At 36.3% G+C, this 26754-nt stretch overlaps 1 protein-coding gene across 5 annotated transcripts in view; it reads right to left on the bottom strand.

The window, feature by feature from the left end:
* Nucleotides 1-26754, bottom strand: part of FAM188A (family with sequence similarity 188 member A) — a 109999-nt gene that overhangs the window by 8881 nt on the left and 74364 nt on the right. For all 5 annotated transcript variants that reach the window (XR_435274.2, XM_006756153.2, XM_006756154.2 and 2 more), the window contains 3 exons: nt 17964-18036; nt 4338-4410; nt 1905-1992 (listed from right to left, as the gene is read on the bottom strand). Coding sequence is in view for 4 of the 5 variants with exons in the window: in XM_006756153.2 (XP_006756216.1) it covers nt 1905-1992; nt 4338-4410; nt 17964-18036 (234 nt within the window). In the remaining variant the exon portion in view is untranslated. The remainder of the gene's footprint in view (nt 1-1904; nt 1993-4337; nt 4411-17963; nt 18037-26754) is intronic.

Here is a 26754-nt window from a genome sequence, read left to right as displayed (position 1 = left end):
CGCCGCCCGGGCTGATGGACCCCCCCGCCTCCAAGTGCACACATTTTTGTGCATTGGGCCTCTAGTTGGTTAATAAGATAATATAGGTTTCAAGTGTACATTTCTATGATACATGATCAGTATATTGCATTGTATGCCCACCAAAGTCAAATCATATACGGTACCACCATATATTTAGTACCCTTAACCCTTTACTATCCCACCACCCCTCTTCCCTCTGGTAACCAGCATACTGTTGTCTGTGATTATGACTTTCAGTTTTATATCCCACATGAGTGAAATCAAATGGTTCTTAGCTTTTTCTGACTGACTTATTTCGTTTAGCATGATATTCTCAAGGTCCATCCATATTTCATCTTTTCTTATAGCTGAGTAGTATTCAATTGTATTTGCATCACATCTTCTTTACCCAATTATCTATCGAAAGACATTTTGATTGTTTCCGTGTCTTGACCACCATGAATCATAATTCTGCAATCCACATAGGGGTGCACATATCTTTGCAAATAAATATTTTCAACTTCTGGGGGGAGATACCCATAAGAGGGACTGCTAGGTCATATAGTTAACTCTATTCTTAATTTTTTGAGGAGCGTTCATACTGTGTTCCATAATGTCTGTACCAGTTTACATTCCCACCAGCTGTGAATGATGGTTCCTTTTCTCCACACCCTCTCCAACACTTATTTCCTCTCTTGTTGATAACAGCCATTCCTAACAGGTGTGAGGTGGTATCTCATTGTAGTTTTGATTTGTATTTCCCTAATAGCTGGTGAAGTTGAGCATCTTTTCATATATCTGTTGGCATTTATATGTCTTATTGGTCCTTTACCCATTTTTTAATTGAATTATTTGTTTGTTTGGTGTTGAGTTGTATGAGTTCTTTATAAATTTTGGATATTTTTCTACTTGACAACACATCTCTTTTATAATAGAGGTAGAATAGAAACAATGAACTTTAAACTATGCTGATATCTAACGAAATGATCACAATGTACCTAGCTAAATAATTTGGTTTATGGCAGCTCCTCCACTTAAATAAGAAACACGCCCTGACCGGTTTGGCTCAGTGGATAGAGCGTTGGCCTGTGGACTGAAGGGTCCTAGGTTCGATTTTGGTCAAGAACATGTACCTTGGTTGCGGGCATGTCCCCAGTGGGGGGTGTGCAGGAGGCAGCTGATCGATGTTTCTCTCTCATTGATGTTTCTAACTCTCTATCCCTCTCCCTTCCTCTCTGTAAAAAATCAATAAAATATATTTTTTTAAAATAAGAAACACAAAAGACAGATGTAGGCTGTAGAATTGGCTTTCCAAGGACACAGACATAACCTAAAAGAGTATTGAGAGTAGCATAGTTTCTTATTAACTGAGAAGCTATTGGAGCCTAATGGAAGACATGTCCCAACATGAAACAGCACAGCTCCAAAGGTTTTTCTTCGACTCACCTAAAAGTCTCCTGGAACTTAGGTTCACTAGCAGTACTCTCACTTCATATAGGCTCATTTACCTTCTTTCTAGTATTTAGAAACTTCTAAAAAGATACATACCAATCTATTGACACTAGTTACCTAAGAGAAGGAAAATGGGTGGGAATGGATAAAGATCTTTTTCTTTTTACTCCCCATACTTCTGAATTTTGTCCTTTCTTTATAAAAACAGTATCATTATGTGTACATATTGGAGTATACACTATATTCCACTGGTCTTCTACCTCAAAGTTCTGTATTACTATATTGTCACATACATACCCTTCAATCCTCTCTGTAACAGCAAAGTATTTACACAATACTGCTTTTTTAGTCTCATATCTACATATTAGAACATTTTAAGTGAGTAGGAAAAGTGCTAAAACAATCACAGATGATCATCCCAATAGGACAAAACATTTCTTCAATTACATTACCTGATCAGGAAAAAATTCTTGAAGAAATGGACCCAATAGTATGATTCCTAATCCTTCTGGATCTAATTTATTCTTCATGAGATTTATACTGCGGGGAGAGAAAAACAAACAAACAAAAAAAACAAAACAGTGGGTAACAAAGGAAAAAAAGCTTATTTTTCTTCTTTCATGATTAAATTACTGGTACTATAACACATTGACTGCCAAAAATCTTAAGAACTGTTCTTTTTAGCCTCTTAATGACAAATACACAGGAATGACATCTGATTTGCCAAAACTTGGTTATTTTTAAACCAGAGTAATCTGTTACTATTTAGAATTTAAATTATGACGATGACTTTGGAATACTGTTCCTTATTAGGTAAAGTAATTTAAAAATTTAGGCTTCTAAGCACAGACTTATAATCCCCCAAAGGCAAATTCTCTTTGCTTCATAGGTATGCCTAAATTTAACAATCAAATGAGGCATTTAACTTAAAAATGTTTATTTTAAGCTCAAGGAGAAAAAGAAACAGGGTCAAAAGGAAATGGTGCATCAAAAACATCTCCTAAAAAGCTTTCCAGAACCAATTGAGGTGGAAGCTTAAAATTCTTAGGCAATGTAACTTGAAGTTTAAAGAGGTAGGATAATTCTCAAAGAGCTAAGGTATAGTGAATTATAAGTGGTATATACTTGATTGTCTAGTAGCAGCCTAAACTAGATAGTGCTTTGCACAGCTCTTACCATGTAGGTGTAGCCAAGGCTGGTGAAAGGTATTATGTGTGATTAAAAAGAAGGCAAAGAAAAAAGCAGACTGCAGTTGGAAGGATTTTTAAAATGAAAACTTTCTGAAAAGAAATTTTTCATTCTCCATGTTATCTCCTAAACTAAAAATGCCAAGTTAAATACGCCTTATTATTAAACATGCAAAGGATGTGACATTTTAAAGGGTCTGAGTAAGAGCAGGAGGTTATGACATGAAACAAATGAAGGTAAGGTCACACTGTATATAATCCATCTAATTTATTAATCCTAAATTTGGTCCTGTTAATTTAAGGGCCATCATGTATTATAAACCATACCAAAATACAGAGTGAATAACTGAGTCTAATCTTTTAGCTACTTCTAGAAAGACAATCTGACTAAATTATACTAACTTTATAATTCAAGATATGCTATGTATTTTAAGGAAAGAAGAAAAATTAATCTATGCAAAAATTGAAAAAAAATCACTTTTCCTTTTTTCCCTCCTTCCTGTAGTAAGAAATATCAGTAACCAAAAATACTTGAGTTCAATTCTCTTTTGCAAATTAAGACAATGAAAAAAAGATGATCTCCATTTGGAAATCAGTTTAGAGGAAATACATTAATTACTATTTTTCCATTTATTGGACTAGTTCAATTCTTTTAAGTTGGAAACAGCAATTATGTCTGTTAAGAATGGGTAACATCATAGTTATAAGTAGTAAGACTCAGATATTAATTCAGATGTGATTAGTTTGTAAATGTATATATGCATTTCATACTTTCAAAGAAAACACACCTGATTTATTTAAAAACAAAATATGGTCAAGTTTTAAAAACTATGTGCATCAATATATTTTACATTGTTTTTGCTGAATCCTTTCCTTAAATGTTTTGTAAGCTAAAGTTTGTTCATTGCCAAAAAAATTTTTTCAGAAGAAAAACAACTTGTGCAGGTAAAACAAAAGCTAGTGTACATCATAGGTGATCTTTATTTTATTTCCATATTTAATCAAGATATGTATCCACTTAAGAAGAAGCACTTTGTGCTCATGCATAATAAAGATCCCAAATTTATGGAAGAAGTGATAGATGCAGCAAATGAGCAAATATAACAGTGAGACTGAAGACGGTGACATAATATTAATGTTGGTCAATACTTTGATACTTTCAGTACTGAAAAATTATATTCTGTGATATTCTGTGTCTCTTACAAGGTTTCGGCTCAGTTAGTTTAACCCGTTGTATGCCACAAGCGTCTACAGACGCAATGATGGTTTCCGTTTTGGACGTGTTGCAGTTAACTGGTTAATCGCATAGAGATGTTCAAGGGCTAGCAATATAGACATTATACAGAACTGTCACGACTCTCACTTAAGCTACTAAAGATATGGGCAAAATTTTTTTAAATGGAAAAGGTTTCAGTGAGAAAAAGACATATTTAGTTTGTTAAAAAATGACATTTATATTTTAGCACATTTTCAGAAGGATAAGTGCGTAGTAGGAATAGTGGGAAGGAAAGCTCATTTTTAGTATGTCAAGTTTGTACTATAATACTGATTAGTCTGATTTATTCCTAAATCTTTGCTTTATATAAAGTACTATGCTTCATATATGCAGGTTTAGATTTTTTTAAAAAGCAAAACTGTGTATATTTTAAATTAACTGGAATTTTTGAGTTGGTTAAATAATACTTCCTATTTACTTACTATTCAGGATCTGAAACAAGGTCCAACGCTTTCATCACATCTTCTAGAAGTGAATCAGGTATGAATCCATTATCTAGGGGAAATGGAAACAACCTGGATTATGAGTTTACTTCGAGAAATGCTATTACTACTGATCATATTCCAGTGAAAAATCATTTAAAATGTATATAAAGAGTTAAGAACATCTTATTAAGGTTATTTAGGTACAATGCCTATTATTATTAGACATTCTCTTATATTAGTTTTCTGGGCACATAGGTACAGATTTATTTTCAAGGTTAGTTTCTGAGAACTTAAAGGAAACCTTAAAGCCAAATTGCTTCTTGAATCAGGCTTACAAATTTAAATGATAGAAGTTTGTTTCCACTTAAAACAAATATTTAGTAATTAAGTGTATCTTTCAACAATGTAAACTTTAAATTTCCTTTAAGAAATCAAGTTAAAACAATTCTTTATCTTCAATATATTCCTTTCATCACAATGTTATTTAACTTTTTGAAGAATGTTAATGTTTCACTGGTATTTAGAAAACTGACAATATAAGAACAAGAAAAGATATCCTTATAACAGCCTTGATTTAAATAAAATGGGAAAAAATTAAAAGTTGAAGTGCAAAGTAAATCAAATGTTGATAAAGACCAGCCTAAGGAAAATAATCCTTTTCTTGGGCTTGATAAGGAAATAGCACTAGCAAATGGCTCAAACTCTAATGATGCAATAGAATGTGACACACACAAAAAGCTTGCAGAACAGTGTGAAATAACAGTAGTTTTAAACAAACAAGTTGCTTATTCCCTTAAATGTACAGTGCCTGAGTTCTTCTACCCATTTACTCATTCCTGAAGACTGTCTCAGCTTTAAATAAACTTCTAACACAATATCCTTTTCAGGAATAGACACTTTAAAAAAAAAATCATGTCATGGAGAACAAGATGTCCAAAAGCCCTGCTTCCACAATCAAATAACAAAATAAAGTGTAGCTGCTTTCAGGATGTGGCATGACCTCTGTCTCTATCAGAAAGGAATAAAGTAGTTATGATTTTAAAATGGTGTTTTCTTAAACTTCATAAGCAGATGCTTATCCATTTGAAGATAGACTGACCTTGACTAAAAGGCTAGGTAATATTCATTTAGGGTAATTAAATGAATTTTAAAAAGTGAAGGTTTAGAATAATTCCAATTTGTCAAGTTACCAGTAGTTTGAGGTAGAGCAAATAACAAACTTATTCTCTGTAAGCCTAACTTTGATGAGTTTGAAATGTAGGGGAAAAAAATATTTGTTTTGCTTTGTTAAGTCACAGCCAAAAGTTCAGCATCTCTGAATGCAAAACAGTCTTCATTTGGCCACTAGCAGGCAGGAACAATTATCTACAACCGTGTCTGTGCTTGTGGGCTGTCATGTGGATCCACTTGACTTGACAAACGCAGTGGAATTATCCTGATCTCCAGGAGCAGCGAATGGCAGAGCCTTATCTATTCTTGCCATAGCCCGAGACTCAGTCCGCTCTCCTATTGGTTGGATAAAGACACAAACAGCAGCTAGGAAAACAACGAAGTGCTCTTCTTAGCTCAAACAGGACCTCAAGCTTAAATATCCCAACACGTTTCTAAGGAATGTGTGAGATTTACAACTCATAAACACTTTCTGGAGTACAACAATAACTATAATAAGTCAGTGACTCTACACTTCGTACATACAGTATTTTAAAACCAGAGATTGTAATATAATTTTCTCAATACCTCAAAGACTTTACCCACAATTGAAAGAGGAGATCTGGAAATTGCTTATCTCTTTGAAACATTTATTTTGGCATTACTTTATTCTTTAATCATTCCTATCAAGAAAAATTCTTGATACAATTCTTGAAAAAGAACAGAATCATTAAGTCTAAAACCAGATGAAACTAGTATTTACTCAACTGATTCATTAGAGATATTGAAATACAGATACAATGATGATAAAGACCTCAACACACAGTAAAAAACAGCAGAGGAAATCTGGGAGAATACAATTGGTTGACTAGGCAGCACACCAAAAAAGCACTAAAAGAAAAAGTAGAACTTGAATGCCTGGGTAAGAACTTAAATACATTAATATAAAAAGGACTTTTATAAGGTTAAGCTTAGAGGAATGGGGGTTCTGCAATGAGGAGAACTAAAGGAGGCACAGCAATTGTGATGGTAAGCAAGTACTGTGTAAATATTAGGATACAGTTAAATTGTGTTTTAAAACATTTGAAAAAGAGGAAAAAGCTGTATGTTTAAAAATAGGTTTTTTGGTGTGTTTTTAAACAAGCAAACAGATTGCAAAAAGTGCCAACCTCCTAGATGTTGAGAGTAGAAATAGCTCAGTGCAAGGAGTAGTGATGCAGGGGAGTGAAAATTAGTTAGGTGAGTTTGTAATTTCCTGGGTAAAAGAACCATTTCATAATTGTGCAGAAATCAGAGTTCGATTTTACAGAGAAGGAAGTACCAGTCATAGTTTCTGTTCTGAAAGATTAGGGACTATAAGGAACAGCCTGAAGGGGGAGTCTGTCAGATCCGTTTTAACTGGGACACTAACTAAATTGGGTGCTGCAGGAAGAAAGCAAATGTCAGGAATTAACAAAGGGCAAGACACAACCTGTGAAGAGGCTGGGGGAAAGGGGCGAAACATTTGAGAATGTAACATTTCCAAACCACTGTAAGTGAGAGAGAGTAAAAAAAAGAAAAGAAAACCAAGAGCTAGTTAGGGAAAACTTAATGCCACTTTAGTCAAATAATTAATAGTTGTTATATATTTACTAAATGTTGTATTATACTTTACCTATTATTTTAAAATTTTAATAACATATACGTGATTTTTGCCCCTAGGCAAAGTTATTTTCATATTTCAGCTTTCCTTGGTTTCTTTGCCGTTTGCTCAGCTGGCTCCCAATTGATGAGGAGCTCTTAATGGCAGGGATTCCATAAGCCCAGGGCCCAGCACGGTGCCTGGCACAAGTACCTGCTCAATAACATTTGTTACATTTAATTATTGAATCTAGTCCTCACTTCAAATTTCAACAAACTACTCTGTTCAGGCACCATAGTTTTTTCAAAAAAACTAGTTTTGTGAATTGAACATATGAAGTTCAGAAAGAAGTGAGTAATTTATTGCCTGTGTTGTAGAACCACTTCTATCATGTGATGGAAAAACTGCAAAACAAACAAAAAATGGTGGCAAGATACAGAAAAACTATGGCAGGGACAGCATGAAAGAAACAGTGATGACAACATTACAGCAAGATGAAGAAAGACAGTGAAAAGGGAGAAAAGGGAAGCAGCAAAAGTATAGAATGGAACTGGAGAGCATTATGCTCAGCGAAATACGCGTCAGCGAAAGATAAATATCACATGATCTCACTCATTTGTGGAATATAATGAACAACATAAACTGATGAACAAAAACAGATCCAAAGACAGGGAAGCATCCACCAGACCGTCAAACCTCAGAGGGAAGGTAGGAGAAGGTGGGGGTAAGGGGGAGAGACAAATAAAGGACTTGTATGCAGCATATAAGCCCAACCAATGGACACAGACACCAGGGCATGAGTCGGGGGCAGGAGGGGGAGACAATGGGAGGATAAGGACACATATGTAATACCTTAATCAATACAGAAATAAATAAATAAAAGAGTAGAGAAAGAGATGTATCATTTAAAAGGAACAGAAAAGACTGAGTTAAACAAAAGGCAATTTCTAGATAATATCTAAGGATTGCTATAATTGAAACAATCTATAAGTAAAATTATTCTTGTTGTTGTTAATCCTCACCTGAGTATTTATTTTTCCATTGATTTGCAGAGATAGTAGAAGGGAGGAAGGGAGGCAGAGGGGGAGAGAAACATTGATGTGAGAGACACACATCAATTGGTTGCCTCCTGCACATGCCCCGACCAGGGCCCGAGATCAAACCTGCAATCCTTTGGTGTGCAGGCTGACACTCCAACAACTGAGACACACCAGCCAGAGTGTAAACTTATTCTTAAAGATTAAAAAATACAGTACAATGAAATCATTCAGACAAAACATGGCTCTAACTATATTTTAGCCACTTTAAAAATAGTATTTAAGGGGCTCCTTTTAAATCAAACTATGTATTCCTGGCTCAAATACTAGTAGGGTTGCCTCTTTATATGTAATTCTACTAGGGGGAGAGTATAAAAGAGAAAAAAGAAAACAAATTTTAAAAACCCATTAGGTGTAGTGTGAAAACCTGTGTCTATTTCAAATTCCATCTATGTAGAATCCTGTGGCTTTGGACATTACTGAATAAGCTCTATGTCACACATTTTTGAATTTTTTATAAAACAACAATATGGTCAACTTATTGAGTATTTGAATAATCATGTAGATATTAAATCCATTTCACAGCTGAGAAAACTAAGGTTATGAACTTGCCTAACATCACACAGTTAATGACTACCAGAGGTGGTATTTGAATCCAGGCTTCCGATACCAACTGGAGTGCTTTCAGCTCTCAAGAATTTACAAACTGCCACAAGATTGGTTTTCTTAAGAACAAAATGGTAATGATAATCCCTGCCTATCTCCTAGGTTTAAGGAAGGTTTTAATGAGATCATACAGGTAAAGTGCTTTATAAATTGTACGTTCCATGTAAAGCCAGACATAATTATTATTTTTAAACAGGCCCACATTTATAAATCAGGGTTATGTTTCAAAAGGTAATTAATAAATCACCTGTTTAGAACACTGAAAAATGTAGTTTCATAGTGTCAATACTATAAGTAGTGATTAGCCTGCACAAGTCCATTTAATTCATAATATATCTAAAGCATGGTGCTAACAGTGCTAACAGTGCTACTCAAACACATGAGTAGCAGCCAGGGCAGGAGCAATAAGCACAAAAATATTCATGGGTACCAGAACTCAAATTCTCTTTTCTTCAGCGTCCCTCTAGGTCAATTATTCTACAAATATTCTGAAGAGGGTGACAAAGAACAATTGTCCCCATAACAGCCTCTGCTAAACGGAAAGTGGAACTACCCAGAAGCTTGTAAGAACGGTAAGTATATTAAGTGTTCTGGGAAAGCCTGATTTGTTTAAATCTTGAAAGAAGAAAATATATGTTTGGGGAAAAAATAAAATTAGACTAACAGATTAGTTTCTGAGTAACTAAATAGACTAAAAATGGAAAATTTTATTTTTAATCCTCCTTCTTAGAATGAACTATATAGAGCTAAACCATAACAGTGATATGCAGATGAAAAAGTGGTGTTTATTTTCTCCATGATAAGTAATATATAGAAGGAGATACTTTTTCCAAGGTGGCCGAACAAGTTTTAATGCTTTCTTCTTAATTCAGCTTATAGTGCTGCTAAGTTGTCACACAAAACTATATAGATGAAAACCATTTAATTTAATCAATAATTCTCTTTTTCTAGTAAAAACAGGGCAAATTTATTTTCATATGTACAGTATCTATGAGGACTCAATTCTGAAAAATTGCCACTGGTTATACTTTTAGTATTGGTAATATAAGAAATTCTAACTTCCCTTGTAAATTGGTAGAAGAAAATGAATAGTACAAGCCTGCTATCTCATTAATGATAAAAAAAAAAAATTGTGCCCTAGCTGGTTTGGCTCAGTAGATAGAGTGTTGGCCTATGGACTGAAGGGTTCCAGTCAAGGGCACATGCCTGGGTTGTGGGCTCCAGTAGAGGGCATGTGGGAGGCAGCCAATCAGTGATCCTCTCATACCATTGATGTCTCTCTCTCTCTCTCTCTCTCTCTCTCTCTCTCTCTCTTTCTCTCTGAAATCAATTAAAAAATATTTTACAATTTTTATTTTGCAAAAAGCAAACAAACCTATTGTTTATGACAATTGTATCCTACTTTTAAAACCTTAGTTTTAGTACCTTTGCATTCCTGTTGAATTTTTTAAAATCAGCGTTGTAACATTAGCTTTTTAGACGTTCAGGTCTCCTATCTGTGAATATTCCTTGTATTCATAAAGATAATTGAGTCCATTCAGAGTTCCAATGGACTTCACTGATCCAACAACTTAAATTTCTACATGGTATTTACAATGGAATTCAACTTATGATGTGGTTTTAAAGTGACTCAGCTATTATACTTTAGTTATATTATAATTAGTACACAAATGCAAAGGTGTCAAAACAACATAACTACCAATGGACTTCAAAACGAGAAGCTTAACAAATAAATAGAAATCATTATAAAGAACTAAACAGAAATTCTCAAGGTTAAGAATACAGTGAATGAAATAAAAAACCCAATAGGTAGCTTGAACAGCAGACTCAATCAGGTGGAAGAAAATATCTGTGAGGTGAGGGCAGATATCATAATATTAGTAAGTCAGTAAAAAATAAAGAGTGAAGAAAACCTAAATGAATTGTGGGGGACCACAGAGAATAAGCATATCTGTATTATAGAAGTCTTGGAAAAGAGGGATAAAGGAACAGAAAACTTACTTAAAGCAATAATGAATGAAAACTTCCCAAATTTGGAGAGAGAAATGACCATCCAAGTATAGGAGATTCAAAGATCCCCAAAGATATTCAATACAGAGACCCCACAACATTATCAAGCTCTCACAAAGCAAAGACAAATAGAGGATTTTGTAAGCAGAAAGATAAAATATTCATCACATACAAGGGAATATTGATAAAACTATAAGCAGATTTCTCAGCAGAAACCTAACAGGCCTGTAGAGACAGGGATACTATATATTCAAAGTGTTCAAAACAAATAATTGTCAACTAAGAATTCTCTATTCAGGTAAGTTGTCATTCAGAAATGAAGGTGGCATAGAGACTTTTGAGATAAACAAAAGCTGAGGATATTTTTAAAAATGAGACCTGCCCTATACTAAAGATAATTCTATAAGCTGAAAAAAAGGACACAAATTAGTAACATGAAAATATAAAATTCACTGGTCAAGTTGAATATATAGTCAAATTCAAAACTATTTTGAGGGGTAAAGTTAGGATATTTATGTCAAGGAACTAGAAAGAGACAAACAATGAATCCAAAATTAGTAGAAGGAAGAAAAGAAAAAATATCAGAAGAGAAATAGATATAATAGAGACTAAATAGACAATAGGAAAGAGTAATGAAATTTAATAGCTGGATTTTAAAAGTATAATTGATAAACCTTTAGCTAGAATCATCTAGTAAGAAGACTCATAATAATAAAGTCAGAAATGAAAGAGCAGACAATATAACTGACACAACAAAAATCATGAGTACCACGAATAATTATATACCAACAAAACTAACAATCTAGAGCAGTGGTTCTCAACCTTCCTAATGCCATGACCCTTGAATACAGTTCCTCATGTTGTGGTGACCCCCAACCATAAAATTATTTTCGTTGCTACTTCATAACTGTAATTTTGCTACTGTTATTAATCGTAATGTAAATATCTGATATGCAGGATGTATTTTCATTGTGCGTGACCCACAGGTTGAGAACTGCTGATCTAGAAGAATCAGATGAATCTTAGAAACACACAAATTACCAGAATTGAATCATGAAGAAATAGAAAATCACTACAGATATGCTAATAAGGAGATTGAATCAGTTATCAAATACCTCCCAACAAACAAATATCCAGGAACAGATGGCTTCACTGGAATATTCTGCCAAACATTTAAAGAAAAAGTAATACCAATCCTTCTCAAACTCTTCCAAAAAAACAGAAGAGGAGAAAACGCTTCCAAATTCATGTTATGAGGGCACCATTATCCTGATACCAAAAACAGACAAGGATACCATAAGAAAAGAAAATTACAGGATAATATCCCAATGAACATAGTTGCAAAAAACCTCAACAAAATATTAACAATCCAAATTTAACAATACATTGTTTTAAAAAAGCATCCACCATGGGCAAGTGTGATTTATTTCAGAAATGCAAAGATGGTTCAAAATCAACAAATCAATCCATGTGATACAGCACATTAACAAAATGAAGGATAAAAATGATCCTCTTACTAGAAGCAGAAAAAGAATTTGACAAAATTCCACACTTGTTTATGATAAAAACTCTCAACAAAGTGGATATAGCGGGAATGTACCTCAACATAATAAAGGCCACATATAACAAACCCAAAGCTATTACTACACTCAAGGGTGAAAAGCTGAAAGCTTTTCAAAACTCTAAAATCAGGAACAAGATAAGGCTGTCCACCCTTGACAGTTTTATTCAACATAATACTTCAAGTCCTAGCCACAACAGTTAAGACAAAGAAAAAAAGGCAATGAAAGGCATCTAAATCAGAAAGAAAAAGTAAAACTGTCCCATTTGCAAAATGACATCCTATATAATAAAGAGGGAATATGCAAATTGACCATCACTCCACCACAAAGATGGCAGCGCCCACAGCAGAGGTGGGGTTTCTGTAACACAAGATGGCTGCGCCCATAGCAGAGGCCGAGCTCCCGTAATGAGCCTTAACAAGCAATCAGCAGGGACTTGAAGCCACGACCCTCCCTCATCATGGGGCATGACAGGGGACCTCAGGCTGCGACCCCCCTACCCTGGCGCCAGGCCGAGGGACCTCAGGCTGTGCCCCCCAACCAGCAGAGCTTGACGGGGAACCTCAGGCCACACACCCCACCCCAGCGCCAGGCCAGGGCACCTCAGGCTGCGCCCCCCACCTTGGCGCCAAGCCAGGGGACCTCAAGCCATGCCCCCCAGCAGGGTTTGACAGGGGACCACAGGCCATGCCCCCCACCCGGCAAGGCTTGACAGCGGACTTCAGGCCTTGCCCCTCCATCCGGCAGGGCTTGATGGGGGACCTCAGGCTGCACCCCCCACCTTGGCACCAGACCAGGGGACCTCAGGCCATGCCCCCCCAGGCGAGCAGGGCTTGACAGGGGACCTAAGGCCACACTCCCTGCCCTGAAATTGGGCAGGATACCTGAGGCCATCCCCCCACCCCGGCGCCAGGCTGGGGACCTCAGGCTATACCCCCCGCCCGGAGGAGCTTGATGGGGGACCTCAAGGTGTGCCCCCCACACCAGTGCTGGGCCAGGGACCTCAGGATGCTCCCCCTGCCCTGGCACCAGGCCGAGGAACCTCAGGCCATGCCCCCCGCCCAACGGGGCTTGACAAGGGTGAGACCAGCAGGGTCTGGATCTAGCCCAATGGGCAAGGGGGCTGGCCGGGTCTGGAACTCGTGCAATTTTGAGGCAAATTTGGATGGGCAGGGACTTGACTCTGGGTCCCCTGGTGCACCCCAGACTCTGACAGGAGGAAGATTTTCATATACATTTTACTAATTTTCTTTCATCTCTGACACTTCTATTATAGAGGAAGGACAAATAGCAATATTAAAATATTTCCTCTAGTTAATCCCCTTTTAATGTGCATGAATTTGTGTACTGGGACACTAGTCTATATATATAAAAGCCAAGTGACCAGAACAATGGAACAACCAGGACAACCAGTCACTATGATGTGCACTGTGGCAGCCAACTGTCCCAATCAGGGCCTCTATCAGCACCCCCAACCTCCTGCGGCATTTCCCCCCAGCAGGCCCAGCCCCCGATCAGCTCCCCCACCCAGATTGGGTGGCAGGGCCGGCCGGCCCACCACCCGTGGCCCCTGCCGGCCCAACCCTCTATTGCCCCCCCAACCCGATCAGGGGTGAGGTTGACTGGCCAATGGCCCATGGCCCCTCTCCCCCACTGGTCTGGCCCCAATTGGCCCCCAGCAGAGTGGGCCAGCCAGACCTCACCCATGCACAAATTCGTGCACCGTGCCTCTAGTAATATCATATATTAGAGGCCCGATGCACAAAATTCATGCAAGAATAGGCCTTCCTTCCCTCAGCTGCTGGCACCAGCTTCCCTCTGGCACCTGGGACCCGGATTTCCCTCTGGCACCCGGGACCCAGGCTTTACTCCAGCTGCCAGCAGGCACCTAGGACCCAGGCTTCCCTCCAGCCCCCAGTAGGCACGTGGGACCCAGGCTTCCCTCACAGCCCTGGCTTTGTCCGGAAGGTCGTCCAGAAGGATGTCTGGTCTAATTAACATATTAAGCTTTTATTATTATAGATAGGAAGGCCTGAAGACTCTACCAAAAAAACAAACAAAAAAAAAACACCACCTTTTAGAATAAACAAATTCAAAACTTGCAGTATATAAGATCAATATACAAATATCTCTTGCATTTCTATAAACTGATAAACTATCAGAGAGAAATAAAAATCTATCCCATTTACCATTGTTTAAAAAAGAATAAAATATCTAGGAATAAAGCCAGCCAAGGGAATAAAAGACCTGGACACTAAAAACTATGCAACACTGATAAAAGTAATTGAAGAAGACACAAATAAATGGAAAGTTCATGGACTGAAAGATTTAAGTGTGTTAAAATGTTCATACTACCCAAAGAGATCTCCAGATTCAATGCAATCCCTATAAAGATCCAAGGCATTTTTCACAGAACTAAAACAAGCAATCCTAACATTTGTATGGTACCACAAAAGACCCCAAATATCCAAAGTAATATTGAGAAAGAAGAACAAAGCTTGAGGCATCACATTCCCTGTTTTCGAACTATATTACAGACCTATAATAATCAAAACAGAATAGTATTGGTATAAACACACATATGTCAATGGAACAGAATAGAGACAGTCTGTTCAATAAATGGTGATGGGAAAATTGGGCAGGTATATGCAAAAAACAAAACAAACAAAAAAAAAACCTGAAACTAGACCACCAACTTACACCACACACGAGAACAAACTCAAAATGGATAAAAGACTTAAATGGAAGTCATGAAACCATAAAAATGCTAGAAAAAAGCATAGGCAGGCAAAATATCAGATACCTCACATAACAGAATTTTCACAGATACATCACCTAAGTCAAGAGAAACAAAGGGGCCGAAACCGGTTTGGCTCAGTGGATGGAGCGTCGGCCTGCGGACTGAAGGGTCCCAGGTTCGATTCCGGTCGGGGGCATGTGCCTGGGTTGCGGGCACATCTCCAGTAGGAGATGTGCAGGAGGCAGCTGATCGATGTTTCTCTCTCATCAACGTTTCTAACTATCTCTCTCCCTTCCTCTCTGTAAAAAAATCAATAAAATATATTAAAAACTATAAAAAAAAGAGAGAAACAAAGGGAAAAATAAACAAATGGGACTACATCAAAATAAAAAGCTTTTGCACAGCAAAAGAAACCAGCCTCAAAATGAAAAGGGAACCTACTGTATGGGAGGACGCATTCGCCAAATTAGACAACTAAATGAAAAGACAACCTACTGAATGGGAGAAGACACCCACCAATGCTACATCTAAAAGGGGGTTAATATCCAAAATTTATAAGAACTCATAAAACTCAACACCAAAACAACAACAAGCAATCCTATTTAAAAATGGAGAAGAACCTGAATAGACACTTCTTTAAAGAGGACATACAGATGGCCAAGAAATATCTGAAAAAAATGCTCTAAGTCACTAATTATCAGAGAAATGCAAATTAAAACAACAATGAGGTACCATCTCACACCTGCCAGAATGACTACCATCAACAAATCAACAAACAAGTACTGGTGAGGCTGTGGAGAAAAAGGAATCCTAGTACACTGCTGGTGGGAATGCAGACTGGTACAACCACTATGGAAAACAGTGTGGATTTTCCTCAAAAAATTAAAAGTGGAACTGCCATTTGACCCAGTGATCCAATTTCTAGGAATATATCCTACGATGCCAGTAACACCAATCAGAAAGAATATATGCACCCCAATGTTCAGAGCAGTGTTATTTAAAGTAGCTAAATTCTGGAAACAACCCAAGTGCCCATCAATGGGTGAATGCACTAAAAAACAGAGGTACATTTATACCATGGAATACTATGCAGCTGTAAAATGAGAGAGAGAGAGAGAGAGAGAGAAATAGAGAGAGAGAGAAGGATTTCTTACCCTTTGAGACAGAATGGAGGGACCTGGAGAGTATTACACTAACTGAAATAAGCCAGTCAGAGAAAAACAAGTATCACATGATCTCACGTATATGTGGAATCTAATTAACAAAATAAACTAATGAACAAAATAGATCCAGAGACATTAAAGCATGCAACAGACTCAGATATTTCAGAGGGAAGGGGAGTGAGGAGTATGAGATTAACCAATGAACTAACATGCATATACGCATAGCCCATGGATAAACAATAGTGTGGGGGAAGGCCTGGGGAGGGGACTGGAGCAGGATGGAAAAAAGAGGATTAATGAGGGTGGGGGGAAGGGACATCTTTAATACTTTTAATAATAAAGATAAATTCGAAAAAAAAGAGGTGCTCATTAAATCTTAAAAAAAAAAGGAGACATACTAATGGCCTATAGGTTTATGGAAAGATGCTCAATATCACTAATTATCGTGAAAAGGCAAATCAAAATCACAGTGAGGTATCAGTCCTCACCTGTTAGAACAATTAGGATAGCTTTTATCAGAAATATAAGATAAATGTTGGTAAGGATGTATAGAAAAAGAGAACCCTTATACACTATTGGTGGGGATGTAAAATAGTACACCCATTAAAGAAAACAGTATAAGGTTTCTCAAAAATTGAACTCCTAGGTATATATCTGAAGGACTTCAAATCTGTAGTTTAAAGAGATCTGTGCACGCCCATAGTCACTACAGCATTATGATAGCCCAGATATAAAAACAACTTAAGTGTCCATCAACAGATAAATGGATAAAGAAATGGATTACACACACGCACACGCACACACGCGCACGCACACACACACACACATTATTCAGGCAGGAGGAATAAGAAAATCTTGCCTTTTGTAACATAAATGGAATTTGAGGGCATTATAATAATTGAAAGAAGTTAGATAGAGAAAGACAAATCCTATACTTATATGTAGAATTCTAAAAGAGCTGAATTTGTAAAAGTAGTAGAATGGTGGTTACCAGGGCCTGAGGGAGATTGGAATGTTGTTTGAAAGTAGAAACTTGCAACTAATCAAGAAATAAGTTCTGGAGAGCTAATACACAGCATAGTTATTATGGTTAACAATACAGTTTTATAAATTTCAAAGTTGCTAAGAGAATAGAACTTAATTATTCTCACTATGAAAAAGAAAGATTATTATGTGATATTATAGTGGTGTTAGCTAACACTACTGTAGCAATGATTTTGTACTATGTAAGTATGTAAAAGCAACACATTGTATACCTTGCACTTACAGACTGTTACATGTCAATTATATCTCACATAAAAATATTCTGGAACAGCTGTTTAATAAGTAAATGAAAAAGCATGGAAATGACTTAACTTTTCAAAGAGCTTTTTCAGAAGGTGGTATTTTCCCATTTGACACTGAGTATAAGGAATGAAGATTCAAGTAGCCATAATTCAGTACCCCGAGAAACACGCAAACCTCATACCATGTCAGAACTTGATGAGCCCTTAGGTATCCCGTTTTGTTTCCATTTTCACATTTCCCATTTAAAATGCTGAAGAAATGCAACCTATGTTTCATTCAATAACCCAACAACTCTTGTGACTAGAACTCAGGTAAATATCAACCTATTTCAAGTGTATAAAGATATAAAACACGGAGTCAATGTTAATAAAATAATAAAATATTTTACCTTCTGGGTCATAGGTTTGAAAAACTCGCCTGGCTTGTTCTGAAGGAGCCTCAGGGGCAACCAAAGCCATATCCTGAAAAGATAAACAGCATTCTATTCACTAGTTATAGTACCAGGACATTAAAAATGAAGAGAACAAATACTAAGATAGGACAAAGAAATGATGGCATTTGGAGGCAGAAGACTTCAAGTTATATTTATATCATAGAGTGGTGACTAAATAAATCACAAAATCTCTGGGCCTTAAAAAATGGGAATAATCCTTCAACATTAGAGAACTGTTCTGAGAATGACATTCAAAGCTTTTTATAAAAACACTTAAAGTCTAATATTATATAGGTAATTACTATAAAAATGCAGTCTGTAAAAATTAATGACTTATACATTTGCTTAACATTATAGTCCAAACAAGAAGAAATATTACTTAAATATAACTTAAAATATAGTCTAGCTTTCAAATATTTGAAAATTAAATCCAGAGGTACATGCTAGAAAACAATTACATAGCAATGCATTGAAATTGATTACTTTAGGGAGCATGCTATATCAAACCTAGCCACAGATCATCAAGTTCTGCATGTCCAGAATTTTAAATTTTCTTAACTGCAAGGAAATACTGGAAAGGCAAAATGACTAGTATTTTTCCCCATAAAACTCATTCTCTATCATAACTCATTTCTTTACACAGTAATCCATATTATAATTTACTAGAGGCCCAGTGCACAAAATTCATGCATAGGTAGGGTCCCTAGCAGCTGCTGCCCGGCCGCCAGATGGGGCCTCCCTTCATTCTGCACCACGCCCTGGGTGGTCAGTCCATGTCATAGCAAGCAATCGAACTCCCAGTTTCCCAGTCAAACTCCCGAGGGGACACTTTGCATATTATATTAGGCTTTTATATATAGATAGATGATAAATAAAGACAGTATTCAGTGTTATCTTGGATTCTTCACAAACCTTTACTCCACATATTTAAACTGTTAGGAAATTCTACTATTTAACTGACATGAACCCAGACTCTAGGCTCCAGAAGTTTTCCTGTATTCACAGCTTTAGTTTCAGGCTTTGTCTATATTGTGTTCACTTAGACAAACCTCATCAGAGAACAAGTTCTCAAGTATCCCTATTTACCATCTTGAATCTTTTTAAAGATGTTGCAGGTTACAAATAATAAATACAAATTAAAATGCTGTTCCTCTATAGTAATAAATTTTTATTAAAAATGTAGCAATTAACTTTTGTCCTAATCAACCCACCTTTACCTCAGAGATGAAGAAACAAACTGTAAGAATCTATTAGAGTAGTTCTCACCCAGGAGATTAGGTGCCTGAGCACCCATAGTATTATGTTCAGCTTACATGGGATTATGAATTAAATGGGGATCAAAACAAGGCAATCTATGCAAGCTCTTACACATTTTTTATGTATTAAAAAATAAAGTATATTTTACAACATACTAAGATTTAGTCATGGGTATCTATTTCTCATCTGCTATCCCTTAATAGCAACTTTTAGGTTATCCTTTCCCTGCATTTTCAATATTATTTTGTAGAAAATAGCAAGTAAAATGACATGTTTTCATCTAGCCTAACTTCCAATGTCTTTCTGATTTTATGATCCAGTCCTTTGTTGCTGAATACTTGGACTGTGTCTAATCTTTTGCTATTATAAACAATACTGCACCAAATAAACTTGAACATGTAATTTCATAATGTGTCATTGTATCTGTAACACAAAGCATCAGAGTAAGCTTGCTAGGTTAAAGGAAGAGTTCATTTATAATTGTGGTAAATACTGCCAGATTCTTGAGTTATGTGTGTCCATTTAACCTATTTTGAACAATATTTTTTTAAATATATATATATATATATGTGTGTGTGTATATATATACACACATATATAATTGATTTTACACACACATATATATATATATATATATATTCTTGTCTTTTGACTTGATGAAGGTTATACTTTTCTGATATGTGAGGAACATAACCTTAGCTCTATAATTAACTTTATAACAAAGCTAGGATTATAGCATCAGCTCTCAGCTTTAGGGAACAATTATTAATATTGGGATTATTATTATTATTTAGCATCTTTTATCACTTCCAAACCTTAATTGCAATATTTTCTACATTTATCCCACTATAAGCTTTAGGTCCCATAACTATTTCCATTGCTACTTCTTTCTTTTTTCAATTTTTCCCTTTAAGTGACTGTAGGAACTTGTGGATGAACACTGTAACTAAAATTCTGGCTGAGGAGAAGGTGTACAGCTGTGCATGAGATTTTATGCAGAGGGGAATGTATAGGGATACAAGATAAGTCTACAATCATTCATTCTATTCATCATCTGTTGCATTTCAACCTTCCTTTGTTACCAGTAAGTGGTAAGGAAAAGATTGAAATGAGTTTTAAAACATTACTTTGAATTTTCTAAATATTACTTAATAATATGATCTAAATAGAGGGAAATGGAATATTCTTTTTCTTGGCCAATAAAAGCGAAAAATCTTTTTGAGGGAAGAAGTAGCAGAGAATATAATTGAAACATTACTTTATTCTTGTAAAGTTATAGGAAATTATCAGTGTTGATAAAGTTAGGCGAACAAGGAAGATTCCAGTTTTAGCCACAGAAAAAGGTTTACATCAAATGCTCCAGCATTAAAGATTTCAGAAAATTCAGGAGCACAAAAAAAATTTAAAGTTAACTACCTAATGCCTTGTCTCTAAGTTCCAATTGCTACAAATTAAAAATACAATACGCTAATGTAGAAAGGAATTAAAGTAGACTTAATGAAAAGTTCACCGCATATCTCTTGCTCTGGTTATGAAAATATAAAAAGCTTAGGCTTTAAAAAACATGCTAGTATTCTTATTTGAATAGGCTATATATGCTGGCCTGATACTCGAAACATGGGCAAAACTGATGGACCATGGTTTAACAAATGCTCATTTAGAGCAAAGGGTGTGTGCATTTTTTTTTTTCTGTAATTGGTGGCTTGATTTGGCCTGTGGCCCATGGTTTGCTGACTCACAATTTAAACAATAAATTATATGTCTTCCCAAATGCTCTAACAGTTATTAAACACATCTTCTTTGGGATACACCTGGGGATAAAAAGATGTCTTAACAGGTTTCACAAAGAAGCATTTGGCTCTCATCTGAAGGAGAAAATTCTAGCTAGAAGGAATAGAATCGCAAAAGGCAGGGAGATGTGCAGTAGCATAGCATGTGTAGGAACTGAAAGAGTTAAGAGGACCATGAACTGTGTGAGAAAAAGTAGTTAGGAAGAGAAATCAGCTTTAATGAAAGAATGAATTTGATTTTGAACATTCAGAGTCTAGAGGTGATGGTTAAACATCCAAGTAGAGCACATGGAGATATCTTTTTTTTTTCAATTACAGTTGACATTCAATATTATTTTATATTAGTTTCAGGTGTACAGCTTAGTGGGGTTAGACATTTATGGAGTTACTAAAGGCCTGGCGCATGAAATTCATGCACGGGTACAGTCCCTAGGCCTGACCTGCGATCAGGGCCATCTTCCCCAGCTGCCCGCAGCCGGCCCCACCCCATTCTCCATTCGCCATCGGGTGATTGGTGCCTGACAGTCCAGGGAAGGGACCAAGGGGTCAGCTGTTCCCACCCACTCACTGGCCCCACCTCTGCTGCGGGTGGCCATCAGGCGATTGGAGCCTGCTGGCTGGGGAAAGGGACCAAGAGGTGGTCAGTGCGCCTCATAGTGAGGTCCAGCAGTCATTCTGCCATTAGGGTCAATTTGCATATTACCCTTTTATTATATAGGATAGAGGCCTGGTGCACGGGTGGGGGCCAGCTGACCTGCCCTGAAGTGGGCCCTGGACCGAGTGGGGGGTTCCCGCTGGGGAGCACGGCCAGGCTGGGCGAGGGGTCACAGGCAGTTTGCAGGCCGGCCACACCCCCAGCTTTGTCAGGAAGGATGTCCGGAATGATGTCCGGAAGACGTTTGGTCTATCCGGTCTAATTAGCATATTACCCTTTCATTAGAATAGATCTTAATGCCTGACATATGATGAAAATGTCATGGTTTCCAGTTGTATGCTTCTCATAGGCTAGCAGAATTAGGATTTTTGCACTAGAGGAGATTAAGGCTGAGAACCTACCAGGTAAGATACTGAGACAGATGAAAGTAGATTACTTCAAAGACATCAGAATAGAGTATTTCCAAAAAGAAATTTAGACAACTTATTGGTTGAAGTTTAGAAGTTTGAAACAAACCTGTATGTGAGGAAACAATAAAAAACCTATATGTGAACTACTTAAACAGAATTCCTTTTTTTCCTCCCAAAATACAAACCAGTAGTATTGGTCAGGTTCCACAACGTAAAACTATCAACTATAACTGTCATTTCTAACAAAGTAAATTGTGTCTTGAATGATTAAAAAAAACACCTTGCTTTGCTCCTTTGGTCTCAATGATATACTAATAGCTATTTGCTAAACTCCTTAGGACTTAACTGTTCTTAACCTACTACTTATTTTAAGGTGTGTTTATATTACAGGGGTGGGGGGAAGAGAAAAGAAAAGTAAGTATGGCATTTAAAAAAAAAAGAAAGGTTACAGTAAATTCTAATAAACACATCCCAAAAATTTTCATCCGCATATCAGTAGTCTTCTAAATTGATTATTGTGTTGCTTATTTTAGTACTTAGAATGCTTTTTAGATTACTATAGAAAACAATCTCTTAGTTAAAGCTTATTTAAATGTTTGCAGGTGAAATAATAAAAGCTACAAAACCACTTTCTATTCCCATTAAAGTGCTTAATGTTGAACTTTTAACTTCCTAATTTGATTTAAAATTACAAATTCTAACCCAAATTTTTACCAATTTATTTTACTTAAGCACTTCTGAACAAGGTTCCTGGTTTAAAGATCTGTAGCAGAATGATCCATGTAGCAAATTTGGTGATAAATTAATATTAAATGTTTCATATTTACATAGTAAGATTGAATAGCAAGTATAGAATTCCATTCACTTGAGAGTCCTTTGCAATCTTAAGCAAAATATTTTAGTGAGAATATAAGTGCTATATTTTTGTCACTACATATAAAATGATTTAATTATAAAGGATGAAGTAAAATAAAACTTTCATGTAATAACTGTGTAAATGTGGAAAACAATATGAAGAAAAGGATTCTAACCCTCACATTTCTCACTTTCAAGGTTTAACACAGCGAGAACTTTTAGATTACATATGTAATATATTTTCACTATATAACTATCCACACACCCATAATGTTTTAAATACTGCCAAGCTTATTAGATTGTACAGAATGATCCAGTCTGTACATTTAAGTTCACGATCTAATAAAAGACAGAAAAAATATGCTACTATATGCTTATTTCCATGAATGGTATTAAAATTATCTTAAGAAAATTACCTTCTAAAAAAAAGTTAAACATATATTAACCCCCCACCCTAAAAAAACTGTTGGGCTATAAATAAAGATTCCAATTATGTAATTCCAAGTTATCTAAGTCAACAAGGATGCTTTAAGCATTTTCTATTTTTCATCACTGATCACAGTACTTAGAAGAAATTTTCAATATGTATTGTACCTGAAACTCTTTTAGGTACCTGACTAGGAAAAGATCTTAACATAAGAGTCAAATATTTAAACACTTTTATTTAGCTACTTAAACTCTGACTTACCATCAAAATTATTGTTATACTATAAGTAGTACTCCACATTATTCGAATATAATCAGAAGCTTTTATCAGAGGAATGCTAGAGCAAACAATTTCAAATCAGTCAATTTACTTACTGGTCAACAGGGATTGCTAGACAATACAGCTTTTAAAATTATCTAGCCTCGGCCAATTTTCCTAAATTGGCAAAGTGCTACAGAAGAGAAGGGAAAGAAAAAAACTCAAGTTGTAATGGGACTATCTAATTACCTACAGTCATGAAACAAATATCTCTTTTTCATGTAGTTCTGTATGTACTATCAGTATAATTATTCACTATTCACCATAAACCTTTTAAAATGTAGAAATACTAGCTAACCTTCTAAACGCCTATTGAAATACAAGGAAGGTCTGTATTCAGTTTGTTGGCTAGGTATAAGTAATTCACTACTGGGAAGGTCTTTAAAGTTTATTCATTATACTTTTCATCATTATCACGAGCAATCTGCTGTCATGAGTAATCAAAAAACCTCTGAGAGCCTTATCTAACTTTAGAAATGATCACACATATATAAATTACATTTTAGCTTGCAGACATTTTATGGTGCTAGGAGCTCTTCCAAAAAAATAAAGTTAACTAGTACATAACTTACCTTTAAGCTTTAAGTAAAATTTTACTAAATCACTTTATAATGTTTGATTTTGACTCTTTACTCACTAAATATACTTGTGAAAGTAATTTGGGAACTATTTCAAACGGATTGTTTTAAACATTACCAAATGTTCTCAAGTATATCATGTTCTTTAGTGCCAGTATTAGACACAATTCAGTTAATGCCATCAATTCAAAGTAGGTAGGACAGTGGGTTTTTTTCTTACTTTTCTTTTTTTAATATATATTTTATTGATTTTTTACAGAGAGGAAGGGAGAGGGATAGAGAGCTAGAAACATCGATGAGAGAGAAACATCGACCAGCTGCCTCCTGCACACTCCCCACTGGGGATGTGCCCGCAACCAAGGTACATGCTCTTGACCGGAATCAAACCTGGGACCTTTCAGTCCGCAGGCCGATGCTCTACCGACTGAGCCAAACCAGATAGGGCTTTTTCTTACTTTTCCATTATTTGCCAAGTAATGTGCAAAAGTCCCAGGCTATCTCCACAACAGCCCATTGCTGTGTGGCATCAATTTGTGTTCTATCAGCAGAGAAGTAAAGGTAAAAAATATAAAGCAAAGTCCTTTGAGGTTCTTTCTCCATAAAAACATAAACTCTAGATGTACAAGTGGAAATAAGGAAGTAGGAGGAAAAGTCTCCAACAAACGATTTACCATAATCCTTACAATTACTAATACTAATGAATGGACTTCTTTTTCTCCCTATTACCATAACTGTACAACTCACTTTAACAATCCCTCTAGCCTTTCTCAACTGATTTCCATTAGAGAATTCATCTCTAAGGCCTATGGCATCTTTGTGTAATGACTGCCCTATACATCTAGAATCACTTTCTGTGTTCTCTCCTTTATATGAAGAACTGGGCAGAGAAAAGCTATTAGCCTTTTAACTACTGTATTTCATTAAGAAAACAGTTTACATAAACTATTACTCTCTGGGCATATGAACACCTGCATATTCAAGAAAAAATATCTGACTTTTATTATTTATTTGTATTGATTTCAGAGAGGAAGGGAGAGGGAGAGAGAGATAGAAACATCAATGATGAGAGAGAATCATTAATCAGCTGCCTCCTGCACATCCCCCACTGGGGATTGAGTCCACAACCCAGGCATGTACCTGTCCACGAATGAAACCATGACCTCCTGGTTCATAGGTTGGCATTCAACCACTGAGCAATGCCAACCAGGCTATCTGACTTTTTTAAATGTTAAAAGTTAGCATTATACAATCATTGGTGTAAAAATCAATCTGATAGTCAGAAAGTGCCTCCTTATTTCTAGTAAAGATGCTTTATATCATTTGAATTTAAACTTTGTTTAATCACCTGAACACAAAGCAACCCGTGGTGATAAATGATATTATTGATCTAGATTCCTTGCACCTCCCTTCCTTGATTTATATATCACTGTGTGTTGCTATGGGGCCTGAAGTACCTCTCTGTGGGAGGGGTTTACTTCCTTGATCCACTGATATCAGATTTGGCCCGGTAACTTCTTTTGGCCAGAGCAATGTAAGCAGAAGTGACATCATGCTAGCTCCTAGAAGTTTTAGTGACATCTGTGGTTTTGCCAGGTGTCTTTCCCTTTCCCCCTCTGCCAGGAGAACCGTACATTACTGTCAGAGGCTGCTCCTTCCGTCCAGGTTTTAGCATGAAAGCACATGGAGCACACCTGCAGCCAACATGTAAATTAAGAGAGAAATAAGTTTTGATGCATGTGTTTGAAGAGGGGGTATGATAGGAGCGGCTGTGACCCAGTATAGGCACAAAGAGGGTGCGCTGTTTGCAGAGAATTTAAATACAACAAAGCTGACTTTGTCAAATTCTTTTTTAATCATCGTCAGATGCAGGCAAATCTACACAACTTCCTCCTCCCTGGGGGTGGACTGCTCTCATTGCCCCTTCTTAAACAATACTGTGTAAACTGCTGAAATTTTACGGTTGTTATTCAGGAAGCTGTCAAAAGGAAATGAAACAATGTTCTGGCAAGAGCTTTATTTTGCTCCATATGCATAATATCTCCTCTTCCTATCCCTACTTGGCCTACTTTTTCCTCTTGCCTCTTCCCTCATGCTACGCACTGACACTGGTTTTAACAATACAAGCTGCATATAGAGGAACCTCTATATATATGGACTTCACATGTTTCATATGAAAATGAATCCCTAAAAAGACTGAAATTATAGCCCAGACAATACTGCTAATTTAAGTTTTATAGGTTTGGATTAGTATTAATGGAAAGTGAGAGACAGAGTAATCCTACCTCCCCACTCCCACAACAAGTCTTACCACGTTTCCCAATATTTTAAATAAGGTTTGACTGTGAAAAAATAGTCACAGTACTCAAATTTCTAATATTCTTTTTTTGCCCTTTCTTATTTTCTTAATTAAATCTTTATTGTTCATATTACAGTCGTTCCTTTTTTCCCCCATAGCT

The sequence above is a fragment of the Myotis davidii genome, unplaced genomic scaffold (assembly GCF_000327345.1).
Source record: "Myotis davidii unplaced genomic scaffold, ASM32734v1 scaffold494, whole genome shotgun sequence".
NCBI lineage: Eukaryota > Metazoa > Chordata > Mammalia > Chiroptera > Vespertilionidae > Myotis > Myotis davidii.
This window is presented reverse-complemented; position numbering and strand designations above follow the sequence as displayed.